Source organism: Salvelinus fontinalis, chromosome 18 (genome assembly GCF_029448725.1).
Source record: "Salvelinus fontinalis isolate EN_2023a chromosome 18, ASM2944872v1, whole genome shotgun sequence".
NCBI lineage: Eukaryota > Metazoa > Chordata > Actinopteri > Salmoniformes > Salmonidae > Salvelinus > Salvelinus fontinalis.
The window spans coordinates 42908018-42928976 of NC_074682.1; the positions used below are offsets into that span (position 1 = coordinate 42908018).

General features: G+C 43.9%; 1 protein-coding gene across 3 annotated transcripts in view; it reads right to left on the reverse strand.

Moving 5' to 3' along the window:
- Positions 1-20959, reverse strand: part of cdk18 (cyclin dependent kinase 18) — a 56260-nt gene that overhangs the window by 8987 nt on the left and 26314 nt on the right. For all 3 annotated transcript variants that reach the window (XM_055869536.1, XM_055869538.1, XM_055869537.1), the window contains one exon: positions 11847-11968. In XM_055869536.1, the coding sequence (XP_055725511.1) occupies positions 11847-11964 (118 nt within the window). In that variant the 5' untranslated portion in view covers positions 11965-11968. The remainder of the gene's footprint in view (positions 1-11846; positions 11969-20959) is intronic.

A 20959-nucleotide genomic window follows, 5' to 3' on the forward strand; every position in this document is an offset into this window, starting at 1 on the left:
GAGTGGACAATTACTCTTTATGAAACAACAACACAGCACTCTTTCAGTCTGGACACTACACAAGGCTGTATCAGCGTTACTGTGTGGAAGTATGTGCATGTGTAACTGTGTCAGGCCGTTGAACAGCTCAAGGTGGAGTGTTTCAGCCTTGGTTTGACCCTGTATGTGAATGGATTGTTGGTCTCACTGCTTTTGGATGTGTTTGGAGTGGATATGTGTCTCTTCCATCACACCGACTGACACATCTATGTATGTGTGTCTGCGCATGTGTATGTGTGCCTATGTGTGTATAGTGATTTGATGTGTGTGTGCGTGTGCGTGTGCGTGTGCGTGTGCGTGTGCGTGTGTGTGTGTGTGTGTGTGTGTGTGCGTGTGCGTCCAGTAGCAACGCGCATAACCCACCCACTTGAGGATCTGTCGTTTTCAGCGATTTATTTTGATGGTTGTTAATTTTTTGTGAAATTGAAAAAAGTAATGATTTAATACAGTTGAAACGTTTACAAATTAGATGCACTGAAATGAAAGCAAGTTCCAAAAATGAACACTTGGATTATAGTGATATTATAGTATGTCTGATCTCGCAAACAATGTAAAGTTTGTATAGGTACAGTTGAAGTTGGAAGTTTACATACACCTTAGCCAAATACATTTAAACTCAGTTTGTCACAATTCCTGACATTTAATCCTTATAAAAATTCCCTGTCTTAGGTCAGTCAGGATCACCACTTTATTTTAAGAATGTGAAATGTCAGAATAATAGTAGAGAGAATTATTTATTTCAGCTTTTATTTCTTTTACCACATTCCCAGTGGGTCAGAAGTTTACATACACTCGATTAGTATTTGGTAGCATTGCCTTTAAATTCTTTAACTTGGGTCAAACGTTTCAGGTAGCCTTCCACAAGCTTCCCACAATAAGTTGGGTGAATATTGGCCCATTCCTCCTGACAGAGCTGGTGTAACTGAGTCAGGGTTGTAGGCCTCCTTGCTCGCACAAACTTTTTCAATTCTGCCCACAAAAGTTCTATAGGATCGAGGTCAGGGCTTTGTGATGGCCACTCCAGTACCTTGACTTTGTTGTCCTTAAGCCATTTGCCACAACTTTGGAAGTATGCTTGGGGTCATTGTCCATTTGAAAGACCCATTTGCGACCAAGCTTTATCTTCCTGACAGATGTCTTGAGATGTTGCTTCAATATATCCACATAATTTTCCTGCCTCATGATGCCATCTATTTTGTGAAGTGCACCAGTCCCTCCTGCAGCAAAGCACCCCCACAACATGATGCTGCCACCCCTGTGCTTCATGGTTGGGATGGTGTTCTTCGGCTTGCAAGCTTCCCCCTTTTTCCTCCAAAACATAACGATGGTCATTATGGCCAAACAGTTATTTTTTTGTTTCATCAGACCAGAGGACATTTCTCCAAAAAGTACGATCTTTGTCCCCTTGTGCAGTTGCAAACCGTAGTCTGGCATTTTTACGGCGGTTTTGGAGCAGTGGCTTCTTCCTTGCTGAGCGGCCTTTCAGGTTATGTCGATTTAGTACTCGTTTTACTGTGGATATAGATACTTTGTACCTGCTTCCTCCAGCATCTTCACAAGGTTCTTTGCTGTTGTTCTGGGATTGATTTGCACTTTTCGCACCAAAGTACGTTCATCTCTAGGAGACAGAACGCTTCTCCTTCCTGAGCAGTATGAAGGCTACGTGGTCCCATGGTGTTTATACTTGCATACTATTGTTTGTACAGATGAACGTGGTACCTTCAGGCATTTGGAAATTGCTCCCAAGGATGAACCAGACTTGTGGAGGTTTACAATTTTTTATCTGAGGTCTTGGCTGATTTCTTTTGATTTTCCCATGATGTCAAGCAAAGAGGCACAGAGTTTGAAGGTAGGCCTTGAAATACATCCACAGGTACAGCTCCAATTGACTCAAATTATGTCAATTAGCCTACCAGAAGATTCTAAAGCCATGGCATCATTTTCTGGAATTTTCCAATCTGTTTAAAGACACAGTCAAATAAGTCTATGTAAACTTCTGACCCACTGGAATTGTGAAACAGTGAATTATAAGTGAAATAATCTGTCTGTAAACAATCGTTGGAAAAGTTACTTGTGTCATGCACAAAGTAGATGTCATAACCAACTTGCCAAAACTACAGTTTGTTAACAAGAAATCTCTGGAGGGGTTGAAAAACTAGTTTTAATGACTTCAACCTAAGTGTATGTAAACTTCCGACTTCAACTGTATACTCCGCACACAAAGACGCATACAAAGTTCTCCCTCGCCCTCCATTTAGCAAATCTGAACATAATTCTATCCTTCTGATTCCTGCTTACAAGCAACAATTAAAGAGGGAAACACCAGTGATTAGATCAATAAAAAAAGTGATCAGATGAAGCAGATGCTAAGCTACAGAACTGTTTTGCTAGCACAGACTGGAATATGGAGTACACCACAACTGACAAAGGAGATGATTGTGGACTACAGGAAAAAGAGGACCGAGCACGCCTCCATTCTCATCGACGGGGCTGCAGTGGAGCAGGTTGGGAGCTTGAAGTTCCTTGGTGTCCACATCACCAAGAAACGAACATGGTTCAAGCACACCAAGACAGTCGTGAAGAGGGCACGACAAAACCTATTCCCCCTCAGGAGACTGAAAAGATATGGCATGGGTCCTCAGATCCTCAAAAGGTTCTACAGCTGCACCATCAAGATCATCCTGACTTGTTGCTTCACTGCCTGGTATGGCAACTGCTCAGCCTCCGACCGCAAGGTACTACAGAGGGTAGTGTGAATGGCCCAGTACATGGGCCAAATTTCCTGCCATCCAGGACCTCTACTCCTCTACTGCCATCCAGGACCTCTGTTGTCATCTAAGCATAGTCACTTTAATAACTCTACCTACATGTACATAATACCTCAACTAACCGATGGCCCCGCAAATTGACTCTGTACCGGTACCCCCCTGTATATAGTCTCGCTATTGTTGTTTTACTGCTGCTCTTTAATTACTTGTTACTTTTATCTCTTATTCTTGTCCGTATTTTTGGTTGGGGGCTCGTAAGTAAGCATTTCACAGTATTTGATAATAATAAAATATATATAGTACCAGTCAAAAGTTTGGACACACCTATTCGTTCAAGGGTTTTTCTTTTTTTAAACTTTTTTCTACATTGTAGAATAACAGCGAAGACATCAAAACTATGAAATAACACATATGGAATCATGTAGTAACCAAAAAATATGTATATTTTTACTATGTAGAAAAGAGTAAAAATAAAAGAAAAACGCTGGAATGAGTAGGTGTGTCCAAACCTTTGGACAGGTAATGTATGTATGTATATATACATACAGTTGAAGTCGGAAAAGTCATTAAAACTCATTTTTCAACCACTCCACAAATTTCTTGTTGACAAACTATAGTTTTGGCAAGTCGGTTAGGACGTCTACTTTGTGTATAACACAAGTCATTTTTTCAACAATTGTTTACAGACAGCTTATTTCACTGTATCACAATTCCAGTGGGTCTGAAGTTTACATACACTAAGTTGACTGTGCCTTTAAACAGCTTGGAAAATTCCAGAAAATGATAGCATGGCTTTAAAAGCTTCTGATAGGCTAATTGACATCATTTGAGTCAATTGGAGGTTTACCTGTGAATGTATTTCAAGGCCTACCTTCAAACTCTGCCTCTTTACTTGACATCATGGGAAAATCAAAAGAAAATTAGCCAAGACCTCAGATTTTTTTTTGTAGAAATCCACATGTCTGGTTCATCCTTGGGAGCAATTTCCAAACACCTGAAGGTACCACGTTCATCTGTACAAACAATAGTACACAAGTTTAAACAACACGGGACCAGCAGCCGTCATACCGTTCAGGAAGAAGACGCGTGCTGTCACCTAGATATGAACGTACTTTGATGCTAAAGGTGCAAATCAATCCCAGAACAACAGCAAAGGACCTTGTGGAGATGCTGGAGGAAACAGGTACAAAAGTATCTATATCCACAGTAACACAAGTCCTATATCGACATAACCTGAAAGGCTTCTCAGCAAGGAAGAAGCCACTGCTCCAAAACCGCCATAAAAAGCCAGACTACGGTTTGCAACTGCACAAGGGGACAAAGATCGTACTTTTTGGAGAAATGTCCTCTGGTCTGATGAAACAAAAATAGAACTGTTTGGCCATAATGGCCATAGTTATGTTTTGGAGGAAAAAGGGGGAGGCTTGCAAGCAAAATAACAACATCCCAACCGTGAAGCACGGGGGTGGCAGCATCATGTTGTGGGGTGCTTGGCTGCATGAGAGACTGGTGCACTTCACAAAATAGATGGCATCATGAGGCAGGAAAATTATGTGGATATATTGAAGCAACATCTCAAGACATCAGTCAGGAAGTTAAAGTTTGGTCGCAAATGGGTCTTCCAAATGGACAATGACCCCAAGCATACTTCCAAAGTTGTGACAAAATGGCTTAAGGACAACAAAGTCAAGGTATTGGAGCGGCCATCACAAAGCCCTGACCTCAATCCTATAGAAAATGTGTGGGCAGAACTGAAAAAGCATGTGCGAGCAAGAGGCCTACAAACCTGACTCAGTTACACCAACTCTGTCAGGAGGAATGGGCCAAAATTCACCCAACTTATTGTGGGAAGCTTGTGGAAGGCTACCTGAAATGTTTGACCCAAGTTAAAGAATTTAAAGGCAATGCTACCAAATACTAATTGAGTGTATGTAAACTTCTGACCCACTGGGAATGTAATGAAATAAATAAAAGCTGAAATAAATAATTATATTATTCTGACATTTCACATTCTTAAAATAAAGTGGTGATCCTGACTGACCTAAGACAGGGAATTTTTATTAGGATTAAATGTCAGGAATTGTGAAAAACTGAGTTTAAATGTATTTGGCTAAGGTGTAGGGAAACTTTCAACTTCAACTGTATATATACATCTCAACAAAAAAAAGAAACAACCCCTTTTCAGGAGCCTGTCTTTCAAAGATAATTCGTAAAAATTCAAATAACTTCACAGATCTTCATTGTAAAGGGTTTAAACACTGTTTCCTTTGCTTGTCCAATGAACCACAAATTAACATGCACCTGTGGAACGGTCGTTAAGACACTAACAGCTTACAGACGGTAGGCAATTAAGGTCACGGTTATGAAAACTTAGGACACTAAAGAGGCCTTTCTGCTGACTCTGAAAAATACGTGAACGTGCCTTAAGTATGCTGCAAGGAGGCATGAGGACTGCAGATGTGGCCAGGGCAATAAATTGCAATGTCCGTACAGTGAGACGCCTAAGACAGCGCTACAGGGAGACAGGACGGACAGCTGATCGCCCTCGCAGTGGCAGACCACGTGTAACACCTACACAGGATCGGTACATCCGAACATCACACCTGTTTTACAGGCACAAGATGGCAACAACAACTACCCGAGTTACACCAGGAACACACAATCCCTCCATCAGTGCTCAGGCTGTCCACAATAGGCTGAGAGAGGCTGGACTGAGGGCTTGTAGGCCTGTTGTAAGGCAGGTCCTCACCAGACATCACCGGCAACAACGTCGCCTATGGGCACAAACCCACCGTCGCTGGACCAGACAGGACTGGCAAAAATGCTCGTGAGGCATCTGTTTCTCAAAGTAGACATTCTAATGTACTTGTCCTCTTGCTCAGTTGTGCACCTGGGCCTCCCACTCCTCTTTCTATTCTGGTTAGAGGCAGTTTGCGCTGTTCTGTGAAGGGAGTACTACTCAGCGTTGTACAATATCTTTACTTTCTTGGCAATTTCTCGCATGGATTTCCCGCTACCAAAACCTGCGGACTCTCCTTCACTGCAGCCGACGTGAGTAAAACATTTAAACGTGTTAACCCTCGCAAGGCTGCAGGCCCAGACGGCATCCCCAGCCGCGTCCTCAGAGCATGCGCAGACCAGCTGGCTGGTGTGTTTACGGACATATTCAATCAATCCTTATCCCAGTCTGCTGTTCCCACATGCTTCAAGAGGGCCACCATTGTTCCTGTTCCCAAGAAAGCTAAGGTAACGGAGCTAAACGACTACCGCCCCGTAGCACTCACTTCCGTCATCATGAAGTGCTTTGAGAGACTAGTCAAGGACCATATCACCTCCACCCTACCTGACACCCTAGACCGACTCCAATTTGCTTACCGCCCCAATAGATCCACAGACGATGCAATCGCAACCACACTGCCCTAACCCATCTGGACAAGAGGAATACCTGTGTGAGAATGCTGTTCATCGACTACAGCTCAGCATTTAACACCATAGTACCCTCCAAACTCGTCATCAAGCTCGAGACCCTGGGTCTCGACCCCGCCCTGTGCAACTGGGTACTGGACTTCCTGACGGGCCGCCCCCAGGTGGTGAGGGTAGGTAACAACATCTCCACCCCGCTGATCCTCAACACTGGGGCCCCACAAGGGTGCGTTCTGAGCCCTCTCCTGTACTCCCTATTCACCCATGACTGCGTGGCCATGCACACCTCCAACTCAATCATCAAGTTTGCGGACGACACTACAGTGGTAGGCTTGATTACCAACAACGACGAGACGGCCTACAGGGAGGAGGTGAGGGCCCTCGGAGTGTGGTGTCAGGAAAATAACCTCACACTCAACGTCAACAAAACAAAGGAGATGATTGTGGACTTCAGGAAACAGCAGAGGGAGTATCCCCCTATCCACATCGACGGGACAGTAGTGGAGAGGGTAGTAAGTTTTAAGTTCCTCGGCGTACACATCACGGACAAACTGAATTGGCCCACCCACACAGACAGCGTTGTGAAGAAGGCGCAGTAGCGCCTCTTCAACCTCAGGAGGCTGAAGAAATTCGGCTTGTCACCAAAAGCACTCACAAACTACATCAAGGACAACAACCACCCGAGCCACTGCCTGTTCACCCCACTATCATCCAGAAGGCGAGGTCAGTAAAGGTGCATCAAAGCAGGGACCAAGAGACTGAAAAACAGCGTATATCTCAAGACCATCAGACTGTTAAACAGCCACCACTAACATCGAGTGGCTGCTGCCAACATACTGACTCAACTCCAGCTCACTTTAATAATGGAATTGATGGAAATTGATCAAAAAATGTATCACTAGCAACTTTAAACAATGCCACTTAATATAATGTATATGTATATACTGTACTCTATATCATCTACTGCATTTTGCCATTTTTATGTAATACATGTATCACTAGCCACTTTAAACTATGCACTTTTATGTTTACATACCCTACATTACTCATCTCATATGTATATACTGTACTCGATACCATCTACTGCATCTTACCTATGCCGTTCTGTACCATCACTCATTCATATATCTTTATGTACATATTCTTTATCCCTTTACACTTGTGTGTATAAGGTAGAAGTTGTGGAATTGTTATGTTAGATTACTCGTTGGTTATTACTGCATTGTCGGAACTAGAAGCACAAGTATTTCGCTACACTCGCATTAACATCTGCTAACCATGTGTATGTGACAAATAAAATTTGATTTGATCCATTGTCCAACTGTTGCATTTATTAAAATCGTTTTAAAAACTTTTTAACAATTTCAATGACCATTGCTAGTGTGTGTTTGTGCTTCTGCGCGTTCGTGTGTGTGTTCAGCCGATTGCCTCCTGGGGTGTTTGATGTAGTCTGCAGTGAGCTCTTTAACTCCTTGTTTCCATGGGGACACTGATTGCTAACAAAAGCGTGTGAGGATAGGGCTAAACAGAGGGAAATATTCTCTCTCTTCACCCCCCTCCCCCATCCCCCCCCCCCTCTTTCTCTGTTTCCTTCTCTTGTCTCCTCTCTCTCTGACAGATAGCTCATCCATTAATATTTATTCCTGCACCCACAGCCTTCCTTTTATTAGTAGATACACTTGTGTCTGCAAACACAGATACCATTTCTGGTGTACATGCACGCAAATGATGATGGAGATTTAGATGGCAGATTTTAGTTGAAATAAAAGTTAATTATTCATAGGCAGAAGGCAAGTATCTAACCAGCTCACTTAAGTGTTAGAAAAATAAGATGAAAAATATTGATTGGGCAAAAGAGCGATAGAGAAATGGAATAGAGATAGAGAGATCAACGAAGGCGAGAGAGAGGGAATTGGATGGAATGAAGTGGTGATAGATTAATGGTGGGAAAGATAGCTATGATGACATCTTAGTTTGATTAATACTTCTGCTATGAGTGGGCACAGAAGGAGAGAGCGAGAGGAGAAGAAATAAAGGGAGCAGGCTGATCATTTGAATATCACAGTTACAGCAACCCTTTGATCTGTCTGCTTGTAATTGGGGTCAGTGCAGGTGAGACACGTGCACACACACACACACAAAGGTATAAGACAGCTTGTTTGGAAAAGGACAATCCAATAAGTGGACCACAAGATGTCAATACCGGTCATTATGTAAGGCCATGTCCACAAAGAAGGAGAGTTAGTGAGTGTGAGTTAGTTTGTAGTTGTGTTTTTGTTGGTGTGAGGGTACAGGAGGAAGAAAACAGTGTTCACAATAATATTGTTCTTTATGATGAGAGGGTACAGAGACTTCAGCCTATGTGTATATTTAAAAGACTGTGTGTTATAGTCCTATCCTATCTAAATTGGGAGATAATATAGGACATCTGATGAAGTGAATAATGTATTAAAGGGCAGACTGAAAGGCTCTCACATGGTCAGGTAGGAAACTCAAACTCAAGACAGGAGCTGTCTGCTAACTGTTGGTTCCTCTCAGAGTTGCATTTCTAATGAAGCTTATTGTTGTAGGCTACTACGATGTTTTCTACCGATGGGGCATCCATTCTTCTCTAGCTGGCTCTGGTAAAATGTTGTATGACAGTGTTTGATGTGATGACCTGAACTAATTCAATTATTTCATTATGTTTATCTTTCCATCAGCATATAAAATTATTATTTAATATAGTGAAACTATACCCCTTGACTTTTTTGTTATAGCCTTATTCTAAAATTGACAAAAAAACAAAAAAATCCTCAGATATCTACACACAATACCTCATAATGCCAAAGCTAAAACAGGTTTTTAGAAATGTTTGCAAATGTATATATAAAAACAACAACTGAAATACCTTATTTACATAATTATTCAGACCCTTTGGTATGAGATTCGAAATTGTGCTCAGGTGCATCCTGTTTCCATTGATCATCCTTGAGATGTTTCTACAACTTGACTGGAGTCCACCTGTGGTAAATTCAATTGATTGGACATGATTTGGAAAGGCACACAACTGTCTATATAAGGTACCACAGTTTACAGTGCATGTCAAAGCAAAGACCAAGCCATGAGGTCGAAGGAATTGTCCGTAGAGCTCCGAGACAGGATTGTGTCGAAACACAGATCTGGAGAAGAGTACCAAAAAATGTCTGCAACGTTGAAGGTCCCCAAGAACACAGTGCCCTCCATCATTCTTAAATGGAACAAGTTTGGAACCACCAAGACTCTTCCTAGAACTGGCCAAACTGAGAAATCGGGGGAGAAGGGCCATGTTCAGGGAGGTGACCAAGAACCCGATGATCACTCTGACAGTGCTCTAGAGTTCCCCTGTGGAGATTGGAGAACCTTCTAGAAGGACAAACATCTCTGCAGCTCTCAGTCAGGCCTTTATGGTAGAGTGGCCAGACGGAAGCTTCTCCTCAGCTTGCTTGGAGTTTGCCAAAAGGCACCTAAAGACTCTCAGAACATGAGAAACAAGTTTCTCTGGTCTGATGAAAGCAACAATGAACTCTTTGGCCTGAATGCCAAGAATCATGTCTGGAGGAAACCTGGCACCATCCCTAGGGTGAAGCATGGTGGTGGCAGCATCATGCTGTGGGGGTATTTTTCAGTGGCCTGGAGTGGGAGACTAGTCAGGATCGAGGCAAAGAAGAACGGAGCAAAGGACAGAGAGATCCTTGAGGAAAACCTGCTCCCGAGCGCTCAGGACCTCAAAGTGGGGCGAAGGTTCACCTTCCAACAGGACAACGACCCTAAGCACACAGGCAAGACACAGCAGGAGTGGCTTTGGGACAAATCTCTAAGTATCATTGAGTGGCCCAGTCAGAGCCCAGACCGGAACCCGATCAAACATCTCTGGAGACCTGAAAATAGCTGTGCAGCAACGCTCCCTATCCAACCTGACAGAGCTTCAGAGGATCTGCAGAGAAGAATATAAGAAACTCCCCAAATACAGGTTTGCCAAGCTTGTAGCATCAGACGCAAGACTCAAGGCTGTAATTGCTGCCAAAGGTGCTTCAACAAAGTACCGAGTAAAGGGTCTGAATACTTATGGAAATGTGATATCATTTAAAAAAAATCTACATAACAGTTTTTGCTTTGTCATTATGGGGTGTGTAGATTGATGAGGGAAAAAAACTATTTCATACATTTTAGAATAAGGCTGTAACATAACAAAATTTGGAAAAAGTCAAGGGGTCTGAATACTTCCCGAAGGCACTGTACACTAGGTTGCTGTATTAGATTGACTTAAAGATTAGACTGGCAGGCGGACGGGAGGCCTCCCTGGTACACACACGTTAGCCTGTAAGGTATGCTAATGAATTAATCTCTCTCAGACGTGACTAATTGACTTTTTACCTTACCTACTGAGACAGGTGACTGAAGGAGATATTATGTTGATAAAACTGCCTTAAGGATATACACCTATATATAGTCATTCTGATCTGCGAGCTGATTGTGTTTCTCTTTTTGTTTGCAATAAAGATTGATTATAAACAATAAATACATGACCACTGTAAAGACAGCTGCTCTGATGCATGTGACAAGCTTTTTGTGTGTTCTGGTATTTCAGTGTCAGGGAATATGATTGAACTGTATCTTGATGTGAAAAAACATTCTTTGAGAGTCTAGGAAAGGTTGTGTTGCTGATGTTGTATCCCAACCTCATTAGGAGTTGAAAGGAATGTTAAGTTATGTGGTTAATCCTGGGAAAAATGTCAGCCAAGTCCCTCACTCCAAACATGGACAGAAAGTTGGACAACGTCGCCCTGATTCACTGTTGCAGAAATCAAAGATTATTTAATGAAATATTTGTTCAGTTATTGTCTGAAAGAGTCCGTGGTGGAATAAGGGGTTGCGAAGGGTAGAATGTCTGGATTGACAGAGAGCCTAAAGAACACGATGAACACCAGAACAGAATGGTTAAAAGGTTCTCCTTCACTGCTGCAGGGCAGACTAGTGCCAGATGAGAGGATAGTTGTTGCTCTGACCCAGTGGCCTACAACAAGGGAGATTGGCTTGTATAAATGTGTCTTGAACACTGCTAATCCCCATCAGCCTCAGCTCCCAGCACCCCGTCTCACTCTTCCACCCCTCTGTCTTTCTCTCTCTCTCTCTGTCTTTCTCTCTCCTGTCCTCTTCTACACCTCTCTTTCTGCTTCTCCTCTCTTCTATCTCTCCACTCGAAGCTTTGTGTGTGTCCTAACCTCATCAAACTGCAGCCTTCCCTTAGCTGGAAATCAGTGATATACAGGCTGTGGGGACAGAGTGGGGCTGGTACAGAGATGACTGGGCTGGTGGTTTGATTACAAACGGATCAGAATGGCCTGATCCATTAATAAAAGAATGAATAAATTAATGCAGGGAGGGATGGAGGAGAAAGTAGTGTAAGATCTGGGATCATGACTTTGAGCTTCCCGTTTCTAAATATAGTCCCAATACGCTGTCATTCATTAGCAACGCTCATAACAGCAAGATCCACCGGATACAAGGAGGACAGAGGAGATGATTTGCTGGGCGTCATTGGACAGTGTTGGACAGGCAGTATTGGGCAGTGCAAGGTAGTGTTAGAGGTCTTACCCTGAGTGTGTTGGATGTTGAGCTGGTTGATTTGCTCAGTGAACTCGTTTTCCTCGATGGTCTCGGTGCGAGGGACGGACAGAGAGAAACGTCGCTTAAAGTTCTTCATCTTGTTCATGGCGCTGAGAGAGAGAGAGAGAGAGAGAGAGAGAGAGAGAGAGAGAGAGAGAGAGAGAGAGAGAGAGAGAGAGAGAGAGAGAGAGAGAGAGAGAGAGAGAGAGAGAGAGAGAGAGAGAGAGAGAGAGAGAGAGAGAGAGAGAGAGAGAGAGAGAGAGAGAGAGAGAGAGAGAGAACAAGGCATACATGTATGTAAATGACTGGGTGTCGAACCCTGTTTTTTTGCTGTGTATCACTCCAGACCATGTAAGCCCACTGAGGTAAAAGTCATCCCAGCTTACAATTGGCTCATTCATCCCCCCTCCTCTCCCCTGTAACTATTCCCCAGATCGTTACTGTAAATGAGAATGGGTTCTCAGTCAAATTACCTGGTAAAATAAGGGTAAAATAAATAACACAAGTTTTCAGATCCAAGGCAAAGTTACTCAAACAACACCATGTCCTTAACACTTTACAGGCTACGACCACGTTATACGATTTTAACCACTAACCATAATCCCGGGGGTGAAAGAGCATAACGATCAGACTATCTGGACAGAGGAAAGTGAATATGTAACTACGCTCTGCTGAACCAATGGTCTCTAATCTAACTGCATGGCACACCAAACAGAACAGCTCCCATGGCACACCAAACAGAACAGCTCCCGTTAGTGATTGGGTTGTGGTCTTTGGTTGAAGTCAGAAACAGAGAGACAGAGAGGCAGTCTCTGTGTGTGGTGCTCCCTGACTGTTAAAAATGCTAACATCGGATTACTGATTGATGGAATAATGAGGCAGCGAAATAGCAGGAGAGCATTTAATCAATACAGTCACCTCTCTGTCATGGCCCAGACACTGCTTTGTCAATACATCACATAACCATATAACCCTCTCCCCCCACTCATTATATCGTTCTCTCACTTTCTGAGCAGCAGTGCAGGTTGGTTGCTATGGTCTCCTACTTTCTAATTAGTTTCCTTTCAGACTGTGTGTGTGATGTCATTATTTTAAGACATGAGAGTAGGCAGAACTATGTTCCTCAGTTGTACACGTGTTCATGCATGCTTGTGCGTGCGTGTGTAAAGGATATCACGCTGCTTGCTTAGAGTACCACGTCCTCCTAATTTGGCTCACGCCAAGGCTTGAATCCAGGACCTCTGCATTTCTAGCACACGTGACCACCCTCCTGAAGCATCTTACCAGTCGGTGCCACTAAAAAATGTAAAATTCGTCTGTGTCATTTCTTATTCCATTTTTCAATCATTTGAACTTGAAGATGCACACTTCCCTTTAAAGTGACAATCAGCAGTAGAAACAATATCAGCTCCTGTTTAGGTAAAAAGCTGAGGGATGGGCCTGGAGAAATGTAACCACCATCCATGATACCAACATCATAGTTCTGACCATGTTTTGAGGCTATATAGTGTTTGTTTACATTTACTTCATTTACAAACATTGGAGCTTATATTTTGCTTATATTTCGGGTTCTGATGGGGTACAACAGTTGAACTAAGCTCATGAGAATAAGAATTCTGTTCATTGACTACAGCTCAGCATTCAACACCATAGTACCCTCCAAGCTCATCATCAAGCTGGAGGCCCTGGGTCTTAACCCCACCCTGTGCAACTGGGTCCAGGACTTTCTGACCGGCCACCCCAGGTGGTGAAGGTAGGAAACATCATCTCCACTTCGCTGACCCTCAACACTGGGGCCCCACAAGGGTGTGTGCTAAGTCCTCTCCTATACTCCCTGTTCACCCACGACTGCGTGGCCATGCACACCTCCAACTCAATCATCAGGTTTGCAGATGACACAACATTAGTGGGCTTGATCACCAATAATGATGAGACAGAGTACAGGAAGGAGGTGAGGGCACTTGGAGTGTGGTGTCAGAAAAACAACCTCTCACTCTACGTCAACAAAGCAAAGGAGATTATTGTGGACTTCAGGAAACAGCAGAGGGAGCACTCCCCTATCCACATCAAAGGGACAGCAGTGTACGATGGAAAGTTTTAAGTTCCTGGGCGTACACATCACAGACAAAACTGAAATGGTCCACCCACACAGACAGTGTGGTGAAGAAGGCAAAACAGTGCCTCTTCAACCTCAGAAGGCTGAATAAATTTGGGTTGTTACCCAAAACCCTGACAAACTTTTACTGATGCACAATCGAGATCATCCTGTCGGGCTGTATCACAGCCTGGTACGGCAACTGCACCACCCTCAACCGCAAGGCTCTCCAGAGGATGGTGCGGTCTGCACAACGCATCACCGGGGGCAAACTACCAGGACACCTACAGCACCCGATGTCACAGGAAGGCCAAAAAGATCATCAAGGACAACAACCACCCTAGCGACTGTCTGTTCACACCGCTATCATCCAGAAGGAGAGGCCAGTACAGGTGCATCAAAGCTGGGACCGAGAGATTGAAAAACAGGATCTATCTCAAGGCCATCAGACTGTTAAACAGCAATCACTAACACAGAGAGGCTGCAGCCTACATTGAGACCCAATTATTATTATTTTTTTTAATTTATTTCACCTTTATTTAACCAGGTAGGCAAGTTGAGAACAAGTTCTCATTTACAACTGCGACCTGGCCAAGATAAAGCAAAGCAGTTCGACACATACAGCAACACAGAGTTACACATGGAATAAACAAACATACAGTCAATAATACAGTAGAAAAAGTCTATATACAGTGTGTGCAAATGAGGTAAGATAAGGGAGGTAAGGCAATAAATAGGCCATGGTGGAGAAATAATTACAATATACCAATTAAACACTGGAGTGATAGATGTGCAGAAGATGAATGTGCAAGTAGAGGTACGGGGGTGCAAAGGACCAAGATAAATAAATAAATAAATACAGTATGGGGATGAGGTAGTTGGATGGGCTATTTACAGATGGGCTATGTACAGGTGCAGTGATCTGTGAACTGCTCTGACAGCTTGTGCTTAAAGCTAGTGAGGGAGATATGAGTCTCCAGCTTCAGCGATTTTTGCAGTTCGTTCCAGTCATTGGCAGCAGAGAACTGGAAGGAGAGGAGGCCAAAGAAGGAATTGGCTTTGTGGTTGACCAGTGAGATATACCTGCTGGAGGGCGTGCTACGGGTGGGTGGTGATCAGTGAGCTATGGTGATCAGTGAGCTGAGATAAGGCGGAGCTTTACCTAACAAAGGCTTGTAGATGACCTGGAGCCAGTGGGTTTGGCAACGAATATGAAGCGAGGGCCAGCCAACGAGAGCATACAGGTCGCAGTGGTGGGTAGTATGTGGGGCTTTGGTGACAAAACAGATGGCACTGTGATAGACTGCCTTCAATTTGTTGAGTAGAGTGTTGGAGGTTATTTTGTAAATGACACTCCCGAAGTCGAGGATCGGTAGGATGGTCAGTTTTACAAGGGTATGTTTGGCAGCATGAGTGAAGAATGCTTTGTTGCGAAATAGGAAGCCAATTCTAGATTTAATTTTGGATTGGAGATGCTTAATGTGAGTCTGGAAGGAGAGTTTACAGTCTAGCCAGACACCTAGGTATTTGTAGTTGTCCACATATTCTAAGTCAGAACCGTCCAGAGTAGTGATGCTGGAAGGGCGGGCAGCAATCGATTGAAGAGCATGCATTTCATTTTATTTGCATTTAAGAGCAGTTGGAGGCCACGGAAGGAGAGTTGTATGTCATTGAAGCTCGTCTGGAGGTTAGTTAACACAGTGTCCAAAAGGCCAGAAGTATACAGAGTGGTGTCGTCTGCGTAGAGGTGGATCAAAGAATCACCAGCAGCAAGAGCGACATCATCGATGTATACAGAGAAAGGGTCGGCCCGAGAATTGAACCCTCTGGCACCCCCATAGAGACTGCCAGAGGTCCGGACAACAGGCCCTCCGATTTGGCACACTGAACTGTCGGAGAAGTAGTTCGTGAACCAGGCGAGGCAGTCATTTGAGAAACCAAGGCTGTCGAGTCTGCCAATAAGAATGTGGTGATTGACAGAGTCGAAAGCCTTGGCCAGGTCGATGAATACGGCTGCAGAGTAATGTCTCTTATCGATGGCGGTTATGATATTGTTTACGACCTTGAGCGTGGCTGAGGTGCACCCATGACCAGCTCTAAATTTTTGTTCTGCGGAAATAGAGATGAATGTACTTTGTTGCGAAAAGTGCAAATCAATCCCAGAACGGCAGCAAAGGACCTTGTGAAGATTCACCTGGTTAATATTGCCTGCTAACCTGGATTTCTTGTAGCTAAATATGCAGGTTTAAAAATATATACTTCTGTGTATTGATTTTAAGAAAGGCATTGATGTTCATGGTTAGGTACACATTGGAGCAACGATACGCACCGCATCGATTATATGCAACGCAGGACACGCCAGATAAACTAGTAATATCAACAACCATGTGTAGTTATAACTAGTGATTATGATTGATTGATTGTTTTTTATAAGATAAGTTTAATGCTAGCAAGCAACTTTCCTTGGCTTACTGCACTCGCATAACAGGCGGGCTCCTCGTGGAGTGCAATGAGAGGCAGGTGGTTAGAGCGTTGGACTAGTTAACTGTAAGGTTGCAAGATTGAATCCCCCGAGCTGACAAGGTACAAATCTGTCGTTCTGCCCCTGAACGAGGCAGTTAACCCACCATTCCTAGGCCGTCAACATGCTTGATTTCCACATTAGTCATTACACGATTTAGTTGAGGTTTAGGGTTTAGTGAATGATATGTCCCAAATACAATGCTTTTAGTTTTTGAAATATTTAGGACTATCTTATTTCTTGCCACACATTCTAAAACTGACTCTAGCTCTTTGTTAAGTGTTGCAGTAATTTTATTTGCTGTAGTAGCTGACGTATGTAGTGTTGAGTCATCAGCATACAAAGTGTTCCTGAGCACAGAGTAAGTTGTGTGTTGTCAGGGAAGTGTTACCAATGGTGGTGTTCTCCATGTATCTTGTTTACAGACAACATATCCCTCTGTTTGGAGCAGGGTGCATTCTGGGAGCTCTATGCTCTGAGCCAAAAGGATGGCTTTAACACTGTCAAAGAACATGGCGTCAGGCTCAGTAAATGTACAGTATGACTGTATGTGTGTGTGTGTGTGCGTGTGTGCGTGTGTGTGTGTGTGTGTGTGGGGGGGGGGGGGGTGTGGTCAATGCAGGATAGACAACTACAGAAGACCAGAAGATACAGAGAGCAGAGAAGATTGAGAAAAATAAGTTATGAGTGTTCCATGTTCAACACATGAAGGCTCAGTGGGGTTTGGTGTATTTGATTGGGAACACGACCCCCCCCCCCCCCCCCCCCCCCCCCCCCCACCACCACACAGAGAGATAATGAGACGATTAACACACACACAATCAGAGGGCATCTGGTTATGTAGGGGTGCCAGCAAGGCTCAGTCCCGCCATTCATTCCCTCTGATCAGTCTTGGACACAGATAGCCTTAATGGTGCATCTTTCTCCTGAGTGAGAGAGAGAGAACTAATGGTCTCTCTGCTCCACTCCAGCAATACTCTCTCCTGTAAAGTTTAGAAGGCATTAGAAGAGTTATAAAGGGAAAGTTGAGTCTATTAGCTGCTTGTTGTGTTTATCACTTCTGTCTTAATTGAATGAATCTATTTGAACTATTGTTCAAATAGTATTTCTAGCAAAAAGGACTTCCATAATAACTCCTGTCATAGACTGTAAATCCACAACCCAAATGTCTGTAGAAATCAACCATTGTCCTGGATTAAACTTCTCTCGAGAATACAGCCTACTGAGGTAGATTGTGTTGCTTGTTCACTTTGGCTTCATGGGTTTATGCAGGTCAGTGCACATCAGGAACATGACACACACACACAAACTCTCCAGCCCACAGAAATATCCCAAAACCACATGAAATAGGCTGAAGTGTGTGTCTGGGCTCAATGGTAGGAAAATCCATTACAGTAGGAAGCAGTCTAATCTGACCAGTGTGATTTTCCAATCAGACCTCTGGACCTGGCAGGTCACCAGAGACGAGACAGCAGTCACAAACACACAGATATTTCAATGGAAAAAGAAAGGATGAGAACATTGAAAAAAACATTCAAAGTACCATGGCAAATATGCATCACAATCCTGAATATCAATACCTTGCCCTGGACATGGTTTGATGGATTTTAAAAAGGAAGTTGTGGAAAGCAGATGAGCATGCAGTAAGAACGGCACATGATGTGAGGAGAGGTGGATGTGAGAGGAAGAGAAAGAAAGATTGAGCTGGTGTTTATTTTGTATAAATGGATTTAAGGAAGAACAATGAATGAGTGTGCCTTTGTACTGTGCAGACTTTGTTACTGCTCAGTAGTGAGGCCAACTCTGGGCCTGTGGTCATATTACCTCTCGCCCCAACAGTTCACACGCACCGAAAGACTGCTCATTCAAGCGCTGCCTGTGTAACCGGCGGTAGCTCTCCAAAACACACACAAACATATACACACACACACACACAAACATATACACACACACACACACACACACACACACACACACACACACACACACACACACACATTGCACATGCGCGCCCTTTCATCCACACAAACTCGTTGTCTACGAATACACACAGTCTCTACACACATCCGACAACATTCTCCTAGAGAGAATGTCCCGACAGGACTGCAGACAGAAGGCACACACAGGAACATTGAACATCTGTCCCCCACATACCGGAGTACAGTAGCACATATGCACCATTGCACACAAGCAGGTACACGCACAAGCAAACTCACATTCAAACACAGCCGTTGACCGATCCAGTGCAAAGTTTGTTATTTCCAGGTGCAAGAGAACAAAAGACAAGCTACTCTCAAGATAGGAAACAATCCATTATACACAAAGAAAACAGAATTGGAAGCACATATGTTCTTCAGTGAAATGTTAGGGCTGTAAAGGGCTGTTGTGGTAATTGTGTGTGAGTGACTGCAGATAATATAAGTACAGTACAGTGGTGAAGGACTGTTGTTTTTCCTCCGGTCATGTACCAAAAGGACTGTTGTCGTGTTCAACATTACAATCACACGTCTCATGGACTCAGACACGCCATGCATGGTGGGAGTTTTCCCCTGCTCTCTCCCTCCTCCATCTATCCCTCTCTCCTCATCTGTGGTGAGACAATAATAAAGATAACCTTTTGTATTTTTCCTCACCAGCAGCAGAGAGATGATTGGTAAGACAACAAATGCTCCTTTCTTTGGGCTCTCTCTTGTCTCCCCTCTTGGTCTCTCCCTCTTCGGTGTGTGTGTGTGTGTGTGTGTGTGTGTGTGTGTGTGTGTGTGTGTGTGTGTGTGTGTGTGTGTGTGTGTGTGTGTGTGTCTGGTGTGTGCATCTCTCTCGCTCTCTCTCTGAACAGAAGGCCAACTGTACATCATGGGCCTAAGTGAAAAACAAATATCTCACTCCGCTGGGTCAACATTAGAGTGCTCCATTGTGTTCCAGGCTTGGCCATGCAGCTTTATGTAATAGGACATTTATGTTACGCATTCTTATCTTGTTTGGTCATTTTATTTTTGGTTATAGTCATAATATGACATTGTGCTTGCAATTACAAAGTCTTTGTGTGCACTCAGTGTTTGCAAGTGTATATTGTAAAAAAAGAGTGTGTGTGTGTGTATGCTTGTTAATGTGCTTATGCAGGTGCATGTGATGTGATTGTACCTGGAACATCAGATGTCGACCTTGGCTGTGTTGAACTAAGTGTGCTGGAGAGTGTATGACTGCAGAGTGTCAATTACTATGTACTGTACTCACTCACACAGGTGTTTTTGGCATATATACAGAAAACAGAGCAGGCTGGACACTTTCCTCTGTCTGTACTTACAGTAAACACCCCTGCACTGTTATTGAATGATAATGTCTGTTTTGTCTCTACACATAACCTTTGGAAGGTATCTCAGTGAGCTAGATATCTAAAGGAAGAGTGGAGAATCAGGACATATTTAATCTGCTGCTGAGGTCAAGTTATGGTTAAGATAAATGTTATTTACATCATGTACAATCATAGCTGCAGGAAGTAGGGGGGAAAAAATCATTAAAGTAGTGCACTGGGTCTTTAATAGTCCTGTATAAACGGAACCATACGCCGACAAAACACACACGCACTACCCTCTGTAGTACCTTGCAGTCAGAGGCAGAGCAGTTGCCATACCAGGCCATACCATACAACCAGTCAGGATGCTCTCGATGGTGCAGCTGTAGAACTTTTTGAGGACCCATGCCAAATCTTTGTAGTCTCCTGAGGGGGAATAGGCATTGTCGTGCCCTCTTTACAGCTGTCTTGGTGTGTTTGGACCATGATAGTTTGTTGGTGATGTGGACACCAAGGAACTTGAAGCTCTCAACATGCTCCACTACAGCCCCGTCGATGAGAATGGGGGTGTGCTCGGTCCTCCTTTTCCTGTAGTCCACAATCATCTCCTTTGTCTTGATCACGTTGAGGGAAGAGGTTGTTATCTTGGCACCACACGGCGGAGTCTCTGACCTCCTCCCTATAGGCTGTCTTATCGTTGTCCGTGATCAGGCCTTCCACTGTTGCGTCATCGGCAAACTTTATGATGTTGGAGTCGTGCCTGGCCGTGCAGTTATGAATGAACATGGAGTACAGGAGGGCACTGAGCAAGCACCCCTGGGGGGCCTCCGTGTTGAGGATCAGCGTGGCGGATGTGTTGTTACCTACCCTTACCACCTGGGGACGTCCCGTCACGAAGTCCAGGATCCACTTGTAGAGGGAAGTGCTCAGTCACTGGGTCCTTAGCTTAGTGATGAGATTTGAGGGCACTATGGTGTTGAACGCTGAGCTGTAGTCAATGAATAGCATTCTCATATAGGTGTTCCTTCTGTCCACGTGGGAAAGGGCAGTGTGGAGTGCAATAGAGATTGCCTCATCTGTGGATCTGTTGGGGCGGTATGCAAATTGGAGTGGGTCTAGGGTTTCTGGGATAAGGGTGTTGATGAGAGACATGAGAGACCAGCCTTTCAAAGCACTTCATGGCTACAGACGTG